The sequence below is a fragment of the Scyliorhinus torazame genome, chromosome 8, assembly GCF_047496885.1.
Source record: "Scyliorhinus torazame isolate Kashiwa2021f chromosome 8, sScyTor2.1, whole genome shotgun sequence".
Classification (NCBI taxonomy): Eukaryota; Metazoa; Chordata; class Chondrichthyes; order Carcharhiniformes; family Scyliorhinidae; genus Scyliorhinus; species Scyliorhinus torazame.
In genome coordinates this window covers 168,429,841-168,450,062 of record NC_092714.1, presented here as the reverse complement: position 1 = coordinate 168,450,062, position 20,222 = coordinate 168,429,841, and the positions used below count along the sequence as shown (strand labels likewise).

The 20,222-nt window shown below is 47.6% G+C and overlaps 1 protein-coding gene across 2 annotated transcripts in view; it reads left to right on the top strand.

The window, feature by feature from the left end:
• LOC140428239 (deoxynucleotidyltransferase terminal-interacting protein 1) overlaps positions 1-20,222 on the top strand; it is a 113,228-nt gene that overhangs the window by 68,500 nt on the left and 24,506 nt on the right. Inside the window, exons 11-12 of one of the 2 annotated variants that reach the window (XR_011948738.1) lie at positions 2,442-2,497; positions 10,557-10,818. Coding sequence is in view for 1 of the 2 variants with exons in the window: in XM_072514489.1 (XP_072370590.1) it covers positions 2,442-2,497; positions 10,557-10,665 (165 nt within the window). In the remaining variant the exon portion in view is untranslated. Of the gene's footprint in view, positions 1-2,441; positions 2,498-10,556; positions 12,549-20,222 lie in introns of those variants that run through there. The other variant, XM_072514489.1, reaches the window with a different exon arrangement.

Sequence of the window (20,222 nt, the reverse complement as noted above, 5' to 3'; positions counted from 1 at the left end):
AAATTCTGAAGAAGTATTTATTTCTATCGATCTTGCAAGAACGGGTGCCGCCGGTAAGCAACAGCAGACACAAAGAATTCACACAGCATCACTTTGTTATATACAATCCGTGAGAATACAATCCGTGAGAAAACACATCCCACAAACTGCAGAAAGGGCAGTTCCCTTATCAGTGATTCCTTATTTGGACTTGTTATGTTCATTTTGTCTTCCCCGAAGGTCAGTCCTGTACATAGTTACAACAACTCGCTCACTGTAGCTTACACAGAACTTGACATGTTAATTTTCCCATCAGGCCTTATTGTTGACATCTTAATTGTGAACAACACAAAATGGTCACTTCTCACACAAGCCAGCTATTTAGCCCACTGTGCTAAACCAGCCCCTGAGTTAGGGGTTGTGTTAGGAATAGTTAGGGGGTGGAATTTAATGGAAACATTTCTAAATTCATTTGTGTGGATTTTTCAGGGAGTTTCCTGGCGGCTCTGCCGGCAAGTTCCGCACCGCTATCAGATGACACTTAGTTACTTTTTTGTGCCGGGAGAGTTTATCTTCGGTTTAGCCCACACTTAGAATTTTTTTCAGCACTGGCCACCTTAACTCCAAGATCGGGCCTCCATTTTGAAAGGTATCCCGATCTCCAAGTGAGGACACCATGCTATGGTGTCCCTGGGCGCCCACCCCTCTTCAGGACCACCTTCCCATCCCCCCTTCCAAGACCCCCATCCGTCACCACCCTCAATCTCCCAGAGGCCCCCACGTACATGCCCTGCTCCCGCCCTCGCTTCGTACCCCTCCACCCTCCTTTCATGGACATGGCCCCCTGGCTGTGCTCCTGCCAGCTTGGCAGTGCCGCCAGGGCATCTTGGCAGTGCCAGGGTGGCAGTGCCAAAATGCCAGCTGGGCAGTCCAAGGTGACCCCGTTCCAGGGAAAGGGCCAGGGGGCCACCCTGCACTATCCCGGGCCACCCAGGGGCCTCCGGTGGCCCGGGAGATCCCCCCCCTACCCCTTCCATGTGGTCTATGTTTGTGTGGACCAGTACTGAATGGCGCCTGGCTGTAGCATTGCTGCGGAGGCCAGTAGATCCTGGGAGTCCGGTACATCCTGGGTAAGCTTGCCTAAGTAGATTAAAAAGCTGTTTGGTCCCGCCCCCTTTTTGTCAGGATTCTGATTCTGCGCCTCGCTGGAGATCCCTTGAGATGTAAAGGCTGCCGGAAAGCCCGTGGGAGGTCTCTCCTGGGATCTACCGGCGGCAGTATGCTCACGCTCGAGCACAACGCGGCCAGTAGATCGCGCCCATAAGGTATTGACCAGATTTTCCAAAAAACCTTGCGGTTCCTGGGAGATTTTCTAAAAATATACAGGAAAAGAAGAAGCCATCGGACAGTTCTAGCCTTTTTCAAAATAAATAAGTAAACCTACTGAGGATTTAACAAGTTTTTATACCTTGAGGCATTAATCCCGAGGATTTGCTCCTTCCTCCTCACATTTTCTTCTCGGATTTAACACTTGCAGCAGACTTACCACATGATTCAGTGTCTACACCAAGATCTGCCAATGCACAATGATCAAATCATAGCTGCCTAGTCAGTTGGTTTCTATGTAAGGCTATTTACTTTCCTGCAGACAGCCCTAGAATTTATGCATGGATTGTATATTTGGTCCAATGTCTACCAGTTCTAACAGTTTGTGAATTTTACTGACAAATGATAGAACAACGAACAATACAGCACAGGGACAGGCCCTTCAGCCCTCCAAACCAGTACTGGTCATGATACCAAACTTTGCCAAAACTCTCAGCACTTCCTAGTGCCATATCCCTCTCTACCCATCCTATCCATGCATTTGTCGAGATGCCTTTTGAACGTTAATGTATCTGCTTCCACAACCTTCCCTGGCAGCGTGTTCCAGGCACTCTCCACCCTCTGTGTAAAAAAACCTGCCTCGCTCACCTCCTCTAAACTTTGCCCCACGGACCTTAAACCTGGTGACTGATCCCTCCACCCTGGGAAAGAGCGCCTGCCGATTCACTCTCTCCATGCCCCTCATAATCTTGTAGACCTAGCTTCAGGTTTAACTCGAACTTGCATTTTAATTGGCTACTTCAATAACTGTTTGCTGGTCTTCATGACTGAGATGAACTGACTTAATCTCCAATTTATTCTCCAACAATCTTGAATCATTTTATAGATTATTTTATGCCTGCGAGCAGTGCATAATTAGCTTCCTTGGACACTTGACACTTTCACTGCTGAATTATCCTCTCACTCGTCCATCTCCTTAGTTCTTTGGAGAGGAAACACGGTCTGCAGGCTGAATTTCTGAGGAACAGATTGACTCATGCACAAACAAAGCAGGAATTCTTTTGCATGAAGTGTAAATGATGGTGGTGAAGTCCAGTGAAAGTTGCTGCTCTGACTGTAATGTATTTATGTTTAAGGCTTACCTGCTAATAGAAGATGACATTCGAGAACTGGCAGCCAGTGATGACTACAGGTGAGAAGAAATCTGATCATTTCAAGCTTGTCTTATTGTGGGAGGGGGTGTGACACTGAGAAGTTGGGAAATTACAAACTAATGTGATGCTTTGTATGATTGTAAATGATGATCAAATATTTTTGGAGCAATGTGAAAACTAAATGATGCAGAAAGTTGGAAGAGTGCGTGAGGTGAAGGGTTGATAGAATGATTACCATATTTTATGGCAAAATTCTTCAATCAGGCAGTGTTGTGCAGCAGGGAGGAGAAGAATGGATTTCTGAAGAGACTTGGGAAAGGGAGGGCTGATGCTATAGAATTAATCCCTGAGGAGGCAGACTGCAGTCCATGCCCATTGTGAATAAGATGATCGTCCCAATGGATAACCCTGTGACCTGTTGGGGGATGAGCGAAATTATGAGGATCCTAGGGGAATTTGGCCGGTTTTCGGGGTATAAATTGGATATGGGTAAGAGTGAGGTCTTTGCGATCCAGGCGAGGGGGCAGGAGAGGAGATTGGGGGGGTGCATTCAAGATAGTGGGTGGGAGTTTTCGGTATCTGGGAATCCAGGTGGCGCGGGGATGGGAGCAGCTACAAAAATAAAATTTATTTTGGTTAGTGGAGCAGGTGAAGGAGGACCTTCGAAGTGGGATATGCTGCCGTTGTCACTGGCGGGGATGGTACAGATCATAAAGATGACGGTACTCCCGAGATTCTTATTTATATTACAGTGTCTCCCTATTTTTATTCCAAAAGCCTTTTTTAAAAGGGTCAATGCGGTGATCTCTAGGTTTGTGTGGGTGGGTAAAACCCCCACGGGTAAAGAAGGTGCTGCTGGGGAGGGGCCGAGGGGCAGTGCTGGCCCTACCGAATTTCAGGAACTACTATTGGGCGGCGAATATAGCAATGATCAGAGAGTCAGTAGTGGGGGAGGGGTTGGTATGGGAGCGGGTGGAGGCGGCATCATGTAAGGGTACTAATTTAGGGGCACTGGTAATGGAACCTCTGCCATCCCTGCCGTCTCGGTACTTCAAAAGCCTGGCGGTTTTGAGGGTGTGGGGACAGTGGCAGAAGCGTTATGGGAGTGGAGGGAGCGTTGGTATGGACTTCAATTTGTGGTAACTACCGGTTTGTGCTGGGGAGGCTAGATGGGTTTCGGTGGTGGCGGTGAGCAGGGATTGAACGGATAGGGGACCTGTTCATTGACGACAGCTTTCCGTTGCTTAGAGGACTTGGAGGAGGAGTTTGAGCTGTCAGATGGGAATGGGTTCCGTCATTTGCAGATGAAGGACTTTGCACAGAGGCAGGTTTTGACCTTTCCGCTTCTACCGCCCCAGGAGCTACAGAACAAGGTAGTTTTGAAAACGGGAGTAGGGGAGGGCAGGGTCTCGGAAATTTATAAGGAGCTCATGGAGTGGGAGGGAACCCAGATAGGGGAGGTAAAGCGTAAATGGGAGGAAGAGTTGGGCAAGGAACTGGAGGCGGGTTTATGGGAGGATTCCCTGAGTAGAGTCAATGCGTCTTCGTCGTCTGCCAGGCTCAGCCTGATACAATTTAAGGTGGCCCACCGGGCACATATGACTGTGGTTCGTATGAGCAGTTTCTTTGAAGGGGTGGCGGACAGGTGTGGGCGGTGAGCGGGTGGGCCTGCAAATCATGTCCACATGTTCTGGGCATGTCCAAAGCTTAAAGGATTCTGGCAAGGATTTGCCGATGTCATGTCCACGGTATTAAAGACAAGGGTGGCACTGAGACCAGAGGTGGCGATATTTGGGGTGTCGGACGATTCGGGAGTCTAGGGGGCGAGAGGCTGACGTTTTGGCCTTTGCCTCCTTGGTAGCCTGGAGACTGATCTTATTAGTGTGGAGGGACTTGGAGGCCCTGAAATCGGGGGTATGGGTTAGTGACATGGCCAGGTTTCTCAGGCTTGAGAGGATCAAGTTCGCCCTGAGGGGATCAATGTTAGGGTCGCCTGGAGGTAGCAACCGTTTATCAATTTCTTTGGAGAAAATTAAGCTGTCAGCAGATACGATAAGGGGGGGGGGGAGGGGGGGGTGGGGGTGGGTAGGGGGGGATAGCTTTGGAGGGACCTGCGAGTGGAGGAGGGGGACTGGGGAACTGTGTGTGTAAGCCATGATGGCTGGATATGGTTGTTAGGTTGTTGGTTTGGGGGTTGCTATTCACTGTGTTATGTTTCCTATTGAAATTGCTGTTTAAAAATTGCAAATGTCTTAATAAAATGTTTTTTTAAAAAACTTTAACATCATAATGACAAATAACTTTCAATAACCAGTTAAACAATGCTTATCAATACAATGATGTAATAATCCTTATTATGACCCTGAACCAGACCCCAACATTGGCTAGGATACTGGACAGAAACCCAGTACGACTGTGAGGAAAGGATACTTCGATCCAGGAGTGTTTCACGCAAAATAGGGATGTGGTAGATTAAAACAAACATTATTCCGAACATAGTATTCAAATATCTTTAACATCACACAAGAAAATAGTTTATATTACCCCTTAAATAATGCTAATCAATACAGTGACGCAATAATCCTTAACTGCTATCTTTATTTCCTTTCAAACAACAAAACCATCTCTGCTCTTAATCCATTTCACATAGATTTAGCATTCAGAAATACCTGCTGTACAGAGATGTTTGGATACTCTGTTTTGAAGAAGAGAGATTTATGACACTGCTTTAAATAAAAGACCTGAATCCTGTCAGAACAATGCAGAAACTCTGGCTGGATTTAGAATTTCTACAGTACAGAAGGAGGCCATTCAGCCCATTGAGTTTGCACCACGCTCTGAAAGAGCACCCTAGGCCCACACTCCTGCCCTATCTCTGTATTCCCACCTACCCTGCACATTTTTGGACACTAAGGGGCAATTTAGCATGGCCAATCCACCTAACCTGCAATCTTTGAACTGTGGGAGGAAACTAGAGCACCCAGAGGTAACCCACGCAGTCACGGGGCGAATGTACAAACTACACACAGTCACCCATGGCTGGAATTGAACCCGGGTCCCTGGCACTGTGAGGCAGCAGTGCTAACCACTGTGCCATTGTGTCGCTTTTCACTGGAACACCCCTATCCTGATGGACCAAGCCAAGATGTCCCCTATAGGTTCTGTGGCAGAACCTGTGATGTCGATTTGATAGACTTGGCAAGCAGCCAATTGGTGAATGTAGAGTTCTTGGCCTTTACTTATTGTTGCCTGTGCATGGTGGAATCAATCAGAAACTTTCAAAAAGAAGGCGGGTCTCCTGAGGAGTTTCATCTTTTGTCTCAGTTCTGTGATGGAAGCCAGCTGGGAAGGAGCTTGAAGACTCTCTCCTCTTTCTTTGCCAGACAATTTTAAGAGGCATTCTAGCTAAATCTATGGAGACTTTCTTGTTTGAAAGAGCTGGGAATCTTTTGAATGTTTTCCACAGCTCTGTTTCTCAGGCTGGGAAGAGCTCAAGATTGAAACTTTAGGCGAGAGCATTCATGATAAAATAGCCAAAGTTTTGGACAGAAATCATGCAAGATAGAATTCGGAGATAGGGCTGGGGAATGGGATTGGCTAGGTTGCTGTTTTGGAAGCCGGTGCAGACATAGTGGGCGGAATGGCCTCCTTCTGAGCTGTAAATAACAACCATAGTGAAAGACTGCTAATCCCATAGTTAAAGCTGTAGTAATCTCAATGCAAACTGGAGGAACCACATCTCATCTTCCGGTTCGGCACGCTACAGCCTTCCGGTCTCAACATCGAATTCAACAACTTCAGATGATTAGCTCTTCCCCACTTTGACCCATTTGTTTTCATCCCATTTCAATTTTAACTGTCTTTTACCATTTCTTTCTTTCTTGTCTTTCTTAATATATATTTAACCCCCAACCCAACTTATCCACCTTTCCTTACCCTTTCTCCCCTTTGCTTCCCCCTTCCCCTCCCCCACATCTACATCTGTCACAGTTTACCCTCTGACGTCAGTTTCTCTGCTGTTTGGCCTTTCACACCTTTTGTTCTCTCTGGGGACTGCCATTAGCACTCTTTCCCCTTGGTTTCTGTGGCTATTAGCACCCGGTTTCCCTGGGTTTCTGTGGCTATGACTCAACTTTCATTCTCATTCCACAGTATAAATATTTCCCACTTTCTCTGTTAGCTTTGACAAAGAGTCAGCGGACTTGAAATGTTAGCCCTTTTCTCTCCCTACAGATGCTGCTAGACCTGCTGAGAGTTTCCAGCATTTTCTCTTTTAATTCAGATTCCAGCATCCGCAGTAATTTGCTTTTATATAAGGTACACAATGTAACTACATAACACCGGCATCGGGTGAAGCATTCAGGCGTGTAGTGTTAATGAGGTCAGTCCATAAGAGGGTTGTTTAGGAGTCTGGTAACAGCGGGGAAGAAGCTGTTTTTGAGTCTGTGCGTGTTCTCAGATTTCTGTATCTCCTGCCCGATGGAAGAAGTTGGAAGAGTGAGTAAGCCGGGTGGGAGGGGGTCTTTGATTAAGCTGACCGCTTTCCCCAGCAGCAGGAGGTGTAGATGGAGTCAATGGATGGGAGGCAGGTTTGTGTGATGGACTGGGCGGTGTCTCTCAATGTCTCTCTCTATAGGAACTGTGTATTTGTGTGCGTGTCTCTCGCTATAGGAATGTGTCTCTCTCTATAGGAATGTGTGTCTCTCTCTATATAGAACATAGAAAATACAGCACAGAACAGGCCCTTCGGCCCACGATGTTGTGCCGAACCTTTGTCCTAGATTAATCATAGATTATCATTGAATTTACAGTGCAGAAGGAGGCCATTCGGCCCTTTGAGTCCGCACCGGCTCTTGGAAAGAGCACCCTACCCATAGTCAACACCTCCACCCAACACTAAGGGCAATTTTGGACACTAAGGGCAATTTATCATGGCCAATCCACCTAACCTGCACATCTTTGGACTGTGGGAGGAAACCCACGCAGACACGGGGAGGATGTGCAGACTCCGCACAGACAGTGACCCAAGCCGGAATCGAACCTGGGACCCTGGAGCTGTGAAGCAATTGTTTCTTGCGGTCTTGGACCGAGCAGTTGCCATCCAGGCTGTGATGCAGCAAGATAGGATGCTTTCTGTGGTGCATCTGTAAAAGTTGGTAAGAGTTAATGTGGACATGCCGAATTCCATTTGCTGAGGAAGTATAGGCGCTGTTGTGCTTTCTTGGTGGTAGCGTCGACGTGGGTGGACCAGGACATATCTTTGGAGATGTGCACCCCATGGAATTTGAAGCTGCTAACTATCTCCACCTCGGCCCCGTTGATGCTGACAGGGGTGTGTACAGTACTTTGCTTTCTGAAGTCAATGACCAGCTCTTTAGTTTTGCTGGCATTGAGGGAGAGATTGTTGTCGTTGCACCACTCCACTAGGTTCTCTATCTCCCTCCTGTATTCTGACTCGTCGTTATTCGAAATCCGACCCACTATGGTCGTATCGTCAGCAAACTTGTAGATGGAGTTGGAACCACATTTTGCCACACAGTCGTCTGTGTATAGGGAGTAGAGTAGGGGGCTACGTATGCAGCCTTGCGGGGCCCTGGTATTGAGGACTATTGTGGAGGAGGCGTTGTTTATTCTTACTGATTGTGGTCTGTGGGTTAGAAAGTCGAGGATCCAGTTGCAGAGTGGGGAGCCAAGTCCTAGGTCTTGGAGCTTTGATATGAGCTTGGCTGGAATTATGGTGTTGAAGGCAGAGCTGTAGTCAATAATTGGAGTCTGATGTAGAAGTCCTTGTTGTCGAGATGCTCTAAGGATGAGTGTAGGGCCAGGGAAATGGTATGCGAATTGCAGCGGATCAAGGTGGTCTGGGGAGTATGGGGTTCCATGATACCATAGAAATGACAGGCTGCTCCTCTGAGCATTGGCATGAATGGACCAAGTGGCCTCCTCCTGTGCTGTTATGACTTTAAAGGAACACGCGTGCGTCTCTTTCTGTCTATCAGAAACTTTTTATTGAAACTGCATGTGTCACTACAGCAAGTGTTTGCCTTTGCAACTCAGCAGAAACATTGCACATGTTTCTCCATAGGAAATGTCTCCTCTGGTAATCTTTTACATCACACGGTCTCCATAGTATTGGGCGGGATTCTCCGTCCCACCATGCCAGATTTCTGGTGTGGCACGCCATCGGGATTCTCCTTTTCGCTGGCTGGTCAATGGGGTTTTCCATTGTGGGGAGCGCCATGCCGTCGGGAAACCCCCGGGCTGCCGGCAAAACAAAGAATCCCAACACTGGAGAATTCAGCCCATTGTGTCTGTCTCTGTCTCTCACTCTAGGAACTCTGTGTGTCTCTCTCTATAGGAATTGTGTATCTGTGTGCGTGTCTATAGGAATGTGTGTGTGTGTGTGTCTCTCTCTATAGGAATGTGTGTGTTTGTCTCTATATGAATGTGTGTGTCTGTCTCTATAGGAACTTTGTGTGTCTCTCTCTCTATAGGAACTGTGTATCTGTGTGCGTGTCTCTCTCTATAGGAACTGTATCTGTGTGCGTGTCTCTCTCTATAGGAATGTGTCTCTATAGGAATGTGTGTGTCTCTCTATAGGAACTGTGTATTTGTGTGCGTGTCTCTCTCTATAGGAATGTGTCTCTCTCTATAGGAATGTGTGTGTCTCTCTCTCTATAGAACATAGAAAATACAGCACAGAACAGGCCCTTCGGCCCACGATGTTGTGCCGAACCTTTGTCCTAGATTAATTATAGATTATCATTGAATTTACAGTGCAGAAGGAGGCCATTCGGCCCTTTGAGTCCGCACCGGCTCTTGGAAAGAGCATCCTACCCAAACTCAACACCTCCACCCAACACCAAGGGCAATTTTGGACACTAAGGTCAATTTATCATGGCCAATCCACCTAACCTGCACATCTTTGGACTGTGGGAGGAAACCGGAGCACCCGGAGGAAACCCACGCAGACACGGGGAGGATGTGCAGACTCCGCACAGACAGTGACCCAAGCCGGAATCGAACCTGGGACCCTGGAGCTGTGAAGCAATTGTGCTATCCACAATGCTACCATGCTGCCCTTAAGAACAAAAAAATCTACACTATATCATTTTACTGTAATCCATGTACCTATCCAATAGCTGCTTGAAGGTCCCTAATGTCCCTATAGGAATGTGTGTGTTTGTCTCTATATGAATGTGTGTGTCTGTCTCTATAGGAACTGTGTATCTGTGTGCGTGTCTCTCTCTATAGGAATGTGTGTCTCTCTATAGGAACTGTGTGTCTGTGTGTGTGTCTCTCTCTATAGGAACTGTATCTGTGTGCGTGTCTCTCTCTATAGGAATGTGTCTCTATAGGAATGTGTGTCTCTCTCTCTATAGGAACTGTGTATCTGTGTGCGTGTCTCTATAGGAATGTGTCTCTCTCTATAGGAATGTGTGTGTCTCTCTCTCTCTATAGGAACTGTGTATCTGTGTGCGTGTCTCTAGGAATGTGTGTCTCTCGATATGAACTGTGTGTCTTTGTGTGTGTCTCTCTATAGGAACTATGTATCTGTGTGCGTGTCTCTATAGGAATGTGCGTGTCTTTATAGGAATGTGTCTCTATAGGAATGTGTGTGTGTCTCTATAGGAACTGTGTATCTGTGTGCGTGTCTCTATAGGAATGTGTGTGTCTCTATAGGAATGTGTGTGTGTCTCTATAGGAACTGTGTATCTGTGCGTGTCTCTATAGGAATGTGTGTCTCTATAGGAATGTGTGTGTGTCTCTCTCTATAGGAATGCATGTGTCTGTCACTATAGGAACTCTGTGTGACTGTCACTGTAGGAACTTTGTGTCTGTCACTGTAGGAACTCTGTGTCTGTCACTGTAGGAACTCTGTGGGTCTCATCTGTAGGAACTGTATATCTGTGTGAATGTCTCTATAGGAATGTATGTGTGAGTCTCTATCGGAACTCTGTGTGTGTGTGTCTTTCTGTTTAGGAATTGTGTGTGTCTCTCTCTCTATAAGAACTGTGTGTGTCTGTATCTCTACAGGAACTGTGTGTGGGGTATGTCTGTGTGTGTCACAAACCCACTGTTCATGCTGTTTTGCAGGGATTCCCCTGAGCTGAGACTGGATGAACTTCGACCCTTTGTTGTTCCCATCTGGATCCTGGAGAAGATGCAGAAATACATGATGACTGTACGGACAGAGAAGGAGTAAGAAATTGGGAAGACCTGGCAAGAACGAATTGTAGTTTCTATCATTGGTACTTCTGAAAGAGTTGCTCAGTGTGGGAGAGTGACTCAGGAACTGCGAACAATCATGAAACATTGAACAGGCCAGACTTGTTCATTGTAAAACTGTGTCAAACAGGTAAGGCTGTTGACAGTCACAGGTGTCTCTGTGTCTGATAGTCACTGAGATGTGCTTTTGGGCTTTGCAAGAATCTGGGCCCTTAAGGGTGGAACCCGTGCTCCCTCCCTCCCTGGTCCCCGCGCTCCCTCCCTGGTCCCCGCGCTCCCTCCCTGGTCTCCGCGCTCCCTCCCTCCCTCCCTGGTCCCCGCGCTCCCTCCCCTCCTCCCTGGTCCACGAGCTCCCTCCCTCCCTGGTCCCCGCGCTCTCCCCTTCCCTCCCTGGTCCCCGCCTCCCTCCCTCCCTGGTCCCCGTGCTCTCTCCATCCTTCCCTGGTCCCCGTGCTCTCTCCATCCTTCCCTGGTCCCCGTGCTCTCTCCATCCTTCCCTGGTCCCCGTGCTCTCTCCATCCTTCCCTGGTCCCTGTGCTCTCTCCATCCTTCCCTGGTCCCCGTGCTCTCTCCATCCTTCCCTGGTCCCCGTGCTCTCTCCATCCTTCCCTGGTCCCCGTGCTCTCTCCATCCTTCCCTGGTCCCCGTGCTCTCTCCATCCTTCCCTGGTCCCCATGCTCCCTCCCTCCCTGGTCCCCGCATTCCCCCCTCCCTCCCTGGTCCCCGCACTCCCTCCCTCCCTGGTCCCCGCGCTCCCCCCCTCCCTCCCTGGTCCCCGCGCTCTCTCCATCTCTGCTCCCGTGCGCTCGCTCCCTCCCTCCCTGCTCTCGTGCGCTCTCTCCCTCCCTCCCTACTCCCGTGCACTCTCTCCCTCCCTCCCTGCTCCCGTGCGCTCTCCTTCCCTTCCTGGTCCCCGCACGCTCTCCCTCCCTTCCTGGTCCCCGCGTGCTCTCCCTCCATCTCTGCTCCCGTGGGCTCTCTCCCTCCCTCCCTACTCCCATGCGCTCTCTCTCCGTCCCTGGTCCCCGCGCGCTCTCCCTCCCTCCCTGCTCCCGTGCGCTCTCCCTGCTCCCGTGCGCTCTCTCTCCCTCCCTGGTCCCAATGCGCTCCCTCCTTCCCTCCCTGCTCCCATGCGCTCTCTCTCCCTCCCTAGTCCCCGCGCGCGCGCTCCCTCCCAGCCCCCCGCGCTCCTCCCACTGTCCCATAATTGTACAATGACAAAGTCTGCTTTCTGTCCAGCCTGATTGTGTTTTGCGCAATGTAAGTGGATGTAATTGATTGTTATATATCCATTCTGAATAAATGGCTATAGTTTGTTTATTGGAAAGGATAGATGAAATTTAGTCAGCTCTCGAGCAAAAGGATGTGATATAAATACAACAAAAATAGTGATGTATCAGGATAAATGTTTCATGGTATAAGATGTAATTACAAATGTTAATTCATGCCCTGCCAACCCAAGGAATACCAATTTCTAGTGATTGTAACAACCAAAATGGCCCCTCAGTCACATCAGTTTTCCGAAGCTTGTTTTTTTTCTCGGGCGAAAAGCTGTTATAGTTTGTGGAGATGATGTTATTTGTGTCAATGTGATTGGCGATAACATTATCTATCTGCAGTTAGCTGCACCATTTCCCAGCTGGGGACCGGTGTCCTCAGCTCTTAGCTTTGTGACTTTTTCAATTGTGTAAACTTAGACACAGCTAAAGTTTTAGTTTTGGATATTTCCTTGTGCTGTTGTACAACAGAAATACAGGGAATTCAAAACTAGGTTCTTCGCTGCCTCTCAATTCAGCTCTCCAACAGAGAATTGGATCTTTATTGCTTTCTTGTCATCAATTAAAAGGTATGTTCAAAACCTGTCTGGCTCTTGTAGTCCCTTTGAAGTGGGTGCGTGCGTGTGTGTTTGCAGGGTATGCGTGCGTCTCCCCACACATAACTATGGGTTTCTGTACTCCTACCAGGCTCAGAGTAATATCGACTTGTTTCTCCAGCTGCCTTTGTTGAGGTGACAGCAGTGAGGAGTGAGATTTATGTGATGTAGGTTGAAGCAATCAGAAACTGATGATGGTGGCCTAAAGACCATAAAAATAGGAACAGTGTAGGCTGTTCGGCCTCTCAAGCCTGCTCCGCATTCAATAGGATCATGGCTGATCTGACTTTCCATACGTCCACTTTCCTCCCTTTTCCCAATAACCCTTGATTTCCTTACTGACCTCAGCCTTAAATATACACAAGGACTCTGCCCCCACAGTTCTCTGTGACAAGGAGTTCCAAAGACTTGCAGCCCTCCGAGAGAACGAGGGCATGGTAGCACAGTTATTCACAATGCTGCCGCACAGCGCCAAAGACCCAGGTTCAATTCCGACCTTAGGTGACTGTGTGGAGTTTGCCAGAGGGCATAGTCGCAGCTCCTTCCTCAGATGAATAAAGAGGTGGGTTCCAGAAACACATATATAGATATATAGACAAATTTAATGATGCAAGATGATCTTTTGAATGCGAGTCTTTGCAGGTAATTAAGTCTTTATAGGTGCAGACGGTGCGACTGGAGAGAGGGATAATCACAGGTTAAAGAGATGTGAATTGTCTCAAGCCAGGACAGTTGGTAGGATTTCGCAAGCCCAGGCCAGATGGTGGGGGTGAATGTAATGTAACACGAATCCAAGGCCGTACTCATGTGTGCGGAACTTGGCTATCAGTTTCAGCTCGGCGATTCTGCATTGTTGCGCATCCTGAAAGCCGCCTTGGAGAACGCTTACCCGAAGATCAGAGGCCCTTGACTGCTGAAGTGTTCCCTGACTGGAAGAGAACATTCCTTCCTGGCGATTGTTGCGTGATATCCGTTCACCCGTTATCGCAGCGTCTACATGGTTTTGCCTCGGGACATCCTTTCCTGCAGCGTATGAGGTAGACAACGTTGGCCGAGTCGCACCAGTATGTACCGCGTATCTGGTGGGTGGTGTTCTCGCATGTAATGGTGGTACCCATGCCGATGATCTGCCACATCTTGCAGAGATTGCCATGGCAGGGTTGTGTGGTGTCGTGGTCGCTGTTCTCCTGAAAGCTGGATAGTTTGCTGCAAACAATGGTCTGTTTGAGGTTGCGCGATTGTTTTTAAGACAAGGAGTGGGGGGGGGGAGGTCTCCCAGTGAACCAGAGAAGAGTGAGTTTGGGAATTTGAATCTAGGTGGGAATTCAAAGCTGGGTGGGGAGGAAGTGCTTTTTATCCCTGGTAAGTGACTGGTAAGTAGTTTTTCAGTTTTCTTTTTCTTTTCATTGGTATATTTATTTATTTTTTCTTCATTTATTTTTTTGGGGGGAAATTGTAGTTGTTGAAGTTAACCAAAGGTTTAAGACATGGCAGGAGATCTCAGACCCGCGTCATGCTCCTTCACGTGCAAGAAGTGTGTCCAGTTGCAGCTCCTGTTAGACCGCTTGACGGCTCTGGAGCTGCGGATGGACTCACTTTGGAGCATCCGCGATGCTGAGGATGTCGTGGATAGCACGTTTAGCGAGTTGGTCACACCGCAGTGAAAGGTACCGCGGGAGATAGAAAATGGGTGACCAAAAGACAGAGCAAGAGTAGGAAGGCAGTGCCGGTGTCCCCTGCGGTCATCTCCCTGCAAAACAGATATACCACTTTGGATACTGTTGAGGGAGATGGCTCACCAGGGGAAGGCAACAGCAGCCAGGTTCATGGCACCGTGGCTGGCTCTGCTGCACAGCTGGGCAGGAAGAAGAATGGCAGGGCTATAGTGATAGGCGACTCAATCATAGATTCATAGAATTTACAGTCCAGAAGGAGGCCATTCGGCCCATCGAGTCTGCACCGGCGTCTTTGAAAGAGCGCCCATAACCCAGTAACCCGACCCAACACTAAGGGCAATTTTGGACACTAAGGGCTATTTTAGCTGACCAATCCACCTAACCTGCACATCTTTGGACTGTGGGAGGAAACCGGAGCACCCGGAGGAAACCCACGCACACACGGGCAGAACGTGCAGCCTCCCCACAGACAGTGAGCCAAGCCGGGAATCGAACCTGGGACCCTGGAGCTGTGAAGCAATTGTGCTAACCACCATGCTATGTGCTGCCCATAAATCATAAGGGGAATAGACAGGCGGTTCTGCGGATGCAATCGAGACTCCAGGATGGTATGTTGCCTCCCTGGTGCAAGGGTCAAGGATGTCTCGGAGCGGCTGCAGGACATTCTGGGGGGGGAGGGTGAACAGCCAGCTGTCGTGGTGCACATAGGCACCAACGATATAAGTAAAAAATGGGACGAGGTCCTACAAGCTGAATTCAGGGAGTTAGGAGTTGAACTAAAAAGTAGGACCTCAAAGGTAGTAATCTCAGGATTGCTACCAGTGCCACGAGCTAGTCAGAGTAGGAATGTCAGGATAGATAGGATGAATGCGTGGCTCGAGAGATGGTGCAAGAGGGAGGGATTAAAATTCCTGGGGCATTGGAGCCGGTTTTGGGAGAGGTGGGACCAGTACAAACCGGACGGTCTGCACCTGGGCAGGACTGGAACCGATGTCCTAGGTTTGCTAGAGTTGTTGGGGAGAGTTTAAACTAATGTGGCAGGGGGATGGGAACCGATGCAGGAAGTTGGAAGGTAGTAAAACAGGGACAGAAATAAAAGGCAGTAAGGGGGAAAGTGTAAGGCAGAGAAGCCATAGTCAAAAATCAAAAAGGGTGACAGTACAAGGTACAGTGACTGAGGGGAGCTCAGTGAATAGGACCAGGAATACTAAAAGGAATAAAACGGGAAGTAAAAACATTAATGGTAAGCGACGAGGCAGATTGTTACATGAAGATATGGGTTCAACGACAAGGAAAATTAGGAGAAAAGTTAAGAGGAAATATAACTTAGGAGAGGTTACTGATCGAGGTGTTAAGATTCAGAACAGAGGTAAAAAAGCCAACATAAGTGTACTTTACCTGAATGCTCTTAATATTCGGAATAAGGTAAATGAGTTGATCGCACAAATCATCGTGAATGACTATGATTTAGTGGCCATTACTGAAACATGGTTAAAGGATGGTCACAACTGGGAGTTAAATATCCGAGGGTATCAAACTATTCGGAAGGACAGAATGGATGGTAAGGGAGGTGGTGTAGCTGTTATTTAAGGATGACATCCGGGCAATAGTAAGGGATGACACCAGTGCAATGGAGGATAAGGTTGAATCCATTTGGATGGAAATCAGGAATAGTAATGCGAAAAAGTCACTGATAGGAGTAGTCTATAGGCCACCAAATAGTAACATTATGGTGGGGCAGGCAATAAACAAAGAAATAACTGATGCATGTAGAAATGGTACAGCAGTTATAATGGGGGATTTTAATCTACATGTCGATTGGTTTAACCAGGTCGGTCAAGGTAGCCTTGAGGAAGAGTTTATAGAATGTATCCGCGATAGTTTCCTCGAACAGCATGTAATGGAACCTAAGAGGGAACAAGCGGTCCTAGATCTGGTCCTGTGTAATGAGACAGGATTGATTAATGATCTCATAGTTAGGGATCCTCTCGGAAGGAGCGATCACAATATGGTGGAATTTAAAATACAGATGGAGGGTGAGAAGGTAAAATCAAGCACTAGTGTTTTGTGCTTAAACAAAGGAGATAACAATGGGATGAGAGAAAAATTAGCTAAGGTAGACTGGGAGCAAAGACTTTATGGTGAAACTTTATGGGGGGTTTAAACTAATGCAGCAGGGGCATGGGAACCTGGATTGTAGTTTTAGGGTAAGGGAGAATGAGAGTATAGAGGTCAGGAGCACAGATTTGACGTCGCAGGAGGGGGCCAGTGTTCAGGTAGGTGGTTTGAAGTGTGTCTACTTCAATGCCAGGAGTATACGAAATAAGGTAGGGGAACTGGCAGCATGGGTTGGTACCTGGGACTTCGATGTTGTGGCCATTTCGGAGACGTGGATAGAGCAGGGACAGGAATGGATGTTGCAGGTTCCGGGGTTTAGGTGTTTTAGTAAGCTCAGGGAAGGAGGCAAAAGAGGGGGAGGTGTGGCGCTGCTAGTCAAGAGCAGTATTACGGTGGCGGAGAGGATGCTAGATGGGGACTCATCTTCCGAGGTAGTATGGGCTGAGGTTAGAAACAGGAAAGGAGAGGTCACCCTGTTGGGAGTTTTCTATAGGCCTCCAAATAGTTCTAGGGATGTAGAGGAAAGGATGGCGAAGATGATCCTGGATATGAGCGAAAGTAACAGGGTAGTTATTATGGGAGACTTTAACTTTCCAAATATTGACTGGAAAAGATATAGTTCGAGTACATTAGATGGGTCGTTTTTTGTTCAGTGTGTGCAGGAGGGTTTCCTGACACAGTTTGTTGACAGGCCAACAAGAGGTGAGGCCACATTGGATTTGGTTTTGGGTAATGAACCAGGCCAGGTGTTGGATTTGGAGGTAGGTGAGCACTTTGGGGACAGTGACCACAATTCGGTGACGTTTACGTTAAGGATGGAAAGGGATAAGTATACACCGCAGGGCAAGAGTTATAGCTGGGGGAAGGGAAATTATGATGCCATTAGACGTGACTTGGGGGGGATAAGGTGGAGAAGTAGGCTGCAAGTTTTGGACACACTGGATAAGTGGAGCTTGTTCAAGGATCAGCTATTGCGTGTTCTTGATAAGTATGTACCGGTCAGGCAGGGAGGAAGGTGCCGAGCGAGGGAACCGTGGTTTACCAAAGAAGTGGAATCTCTTGTTAAGAGGAAGAAGGAGGCCTATGTGAAGATGAGGTGTGAAGTTTCAGTTGGGGCGATGGATAGTTACAAGGTAGCGAGGAAGGATCTAAAGAGAGAGCTAAGACGAGCAAGGAGGGGACATGAGAAGTATTTGGCAGGAAGGATCAAGGAAAACCCAAAAGCTTTCTATAGGTATGTCAGGAATAAGCGAATGACTAGGGACAGAGTAGGACCAGTCAAGGACAGGGATGGGAAGTTGTGTGTAGAGTCTGAAGAGATAGGCGAGATACTAAATGAATATTTTTCGTCAGTATTCACTCAGGAAAAAGATAATGTTGTGGAGGAGAATGCTGAGCTCCAGGTAAATAGATTAGATGGCATTGAGGTAAGTAGGGAAGAGGTGTTGGCAATTCTGGACAGGCTGAAAATAGATAAGTCCCCGGGGCCTGATGGGATTTATCCTAGGATTCTCTGGGAGGCCAGGGAAGAGATTGCTGGACCATTGGCTTTGATTTTTATGTCATCATTGGATACAGGAATAGTGCCAGAGGACTGGAGGATAGCAAATGTGGTCCCTTTGTTCAAAAAGGGGAGCAGAGACAACCCCGGCAACTATAGACCAGTGAGCCTCACGTCAGTAGTGGGTAAAGTCTTGGAGGGCATTATAAGAGACAAGATTTATAATCATCTAGATAGGAATAATATGATCAGGGATAGTCAGCATGGCTTTGTGAAGGGTAGGTCATGCCTCACAAACCTTATCGAGTTCTTTGAGAAGGTGACTGAACAGGTAGACGAGGGTAGAGCAGTTGATGTGGTGTATATGGATTTCAGCAAAGCGTTTGATAAGGTTCCCCACGGTAGGCTATTGCAGAAAATACGGAGGCTGGGGATTGAGGGTGATTTAGAGATGTGGATCAGAAATTGGCTAGCTGAAAGAAGACAGAGGGTGGTGGTTGATGGGAAATGTTCAGAATGGAGTTCTGTCACAAGTGGAGTACCACAAGGATCTGTTCTGGGGCCGTTGCTGTTTGTCATTTTTATCAATGACCTAGAGGAAGGCGCAGAAGGGTGGGTGAGTAAATTTGCAGACGATACTAAAGTCGGTGGTGTTGTCGATAGTGAGGAAGGAAGTAGCAGATTACAGAGGGATATAGATAAGCTGCAGTGCTGGGCTGAGAGGTGGCAAATGGAGTTTAATGTAGAGAAGTGTGAGGTGATTCACTTTGGAAGGAAAAACAGGAATGTGGAATATGTGGCTAATGGAAAAGTTCTTGAAAGTGTGGATGAGCAGAGGGATCTAGGTATCCATGTACATAGATCCCTGAAAGTTGCCACCCAGGTTGATAGGGTGGTGAAGAAGGCCTATGGAGTGTTGGCCTTTATTGGTAGAGGGATTGAGTTCCGGAGTCAGGAGGTCATGTTGCAGCTGTACAGAACTCTGGTACGGCCGCATTTGGAGTATTGCGTACAGTTCTGGTCGCCGCATTATAGGAAGGATGTGGAGGCTTTGGAACGGGTGCAGAGGAGATTTACCAGGATGTTGCCTGGTATGGAGGGAAAATCTTATGAGGAAAGGCTGATGGACTTGAGGTTGTTTTCGTTAGAGAGAAGAAGGTTAAGAGGAGACTTAATAGAGGCATACAAAATGATCAGAGGGTTAGATAGGGTGGACAGTGAGAGCCTTCTCCCGCGGATGGAAATGGCTAGCATGAGGGGACATAGCCTTAAACTGAGGGGTAATAGATATAGGACAGAGGTCAGGGGTAGGTTCTTTACGCAAAGAGTAGTGAGGCCGTGGAATGCCCTACCTGCTACAGTAGTGAACTCGCCAACATTAAGGGCATTTAAAAGTTTATTGGATAAACATATGGATGATAATGGTATAGTGTAGGTTAGATGGCTTTTGTTTCGGTGCAACATCGTGGGCCGAAGGGCCTGTACTGCGCTGTATTGTTCTATGTTCTATGTTCTAAACAGTGGAGAACCTTCCAAGCGATTTTTCACAGTACTCAGCAAAGGTTTATAGCAACAAAAAGGAAGGACGGTAGAAAGAGGGAAAATCGACCGTGGATATCTAAGGAAATAAGGGAGAGTATCAAATTGAAGGAAAAAGCATACAAAGTAGCAAAGATTAGTGGGAGACGAGAGGACTGGGAAATCTTTAGGGGGCAACAGAAAGCTACTAAAAAAGCTATACAGAAGAGTAAAATAGATTATGAGAGTAAACTTGCTCAGAATATAAAAACAGACAGTAAAAGTTTCTACAAATGTATAAAGCAAAAAAGAGTGGCTAAGGTAAATATGGGTCCTTTAGAGGATGAGAAGGGAGATTTAATAATGGGAGATGAGGAAATGGCTGAGGAACTGAACAGGTTTTTTGGGTCGGTCTTCACAATGGAAGACACAAATAACATGCCAGTGACTGATGGAAATGAGGCTATGACAGTTGAGGGCCTTGAGAGGATTGTTATCACTAAGGAGGTAGTGATGGGCAAGCTAATGGGGCTAAAGGTTGACAAGTCTCCTGGCCCTGATGGAATGCATCCCAGAGTGCTAAAATAGATGGCTAGGGAAATTGCAAATGCACTAGTGATAATTTACCAAAATTCACTAGACTCTGGGGTGGTCCCGGCGGATTGGAAATTAGCAAACGTGACACTACTGTTTAAAAAAGGAGGTAGGCAGAAAGCGGGTAATTATAGGCCAGTGAGCTTAACTTCGGTAGTAGGGAAGATGCTGGAATCTTATCATCAAGGAAGAAATAGCGAGGCATCTGGATGGAAATTGTCCCATTGGGCAGGCGCAGCATGGGTTCATAAAGG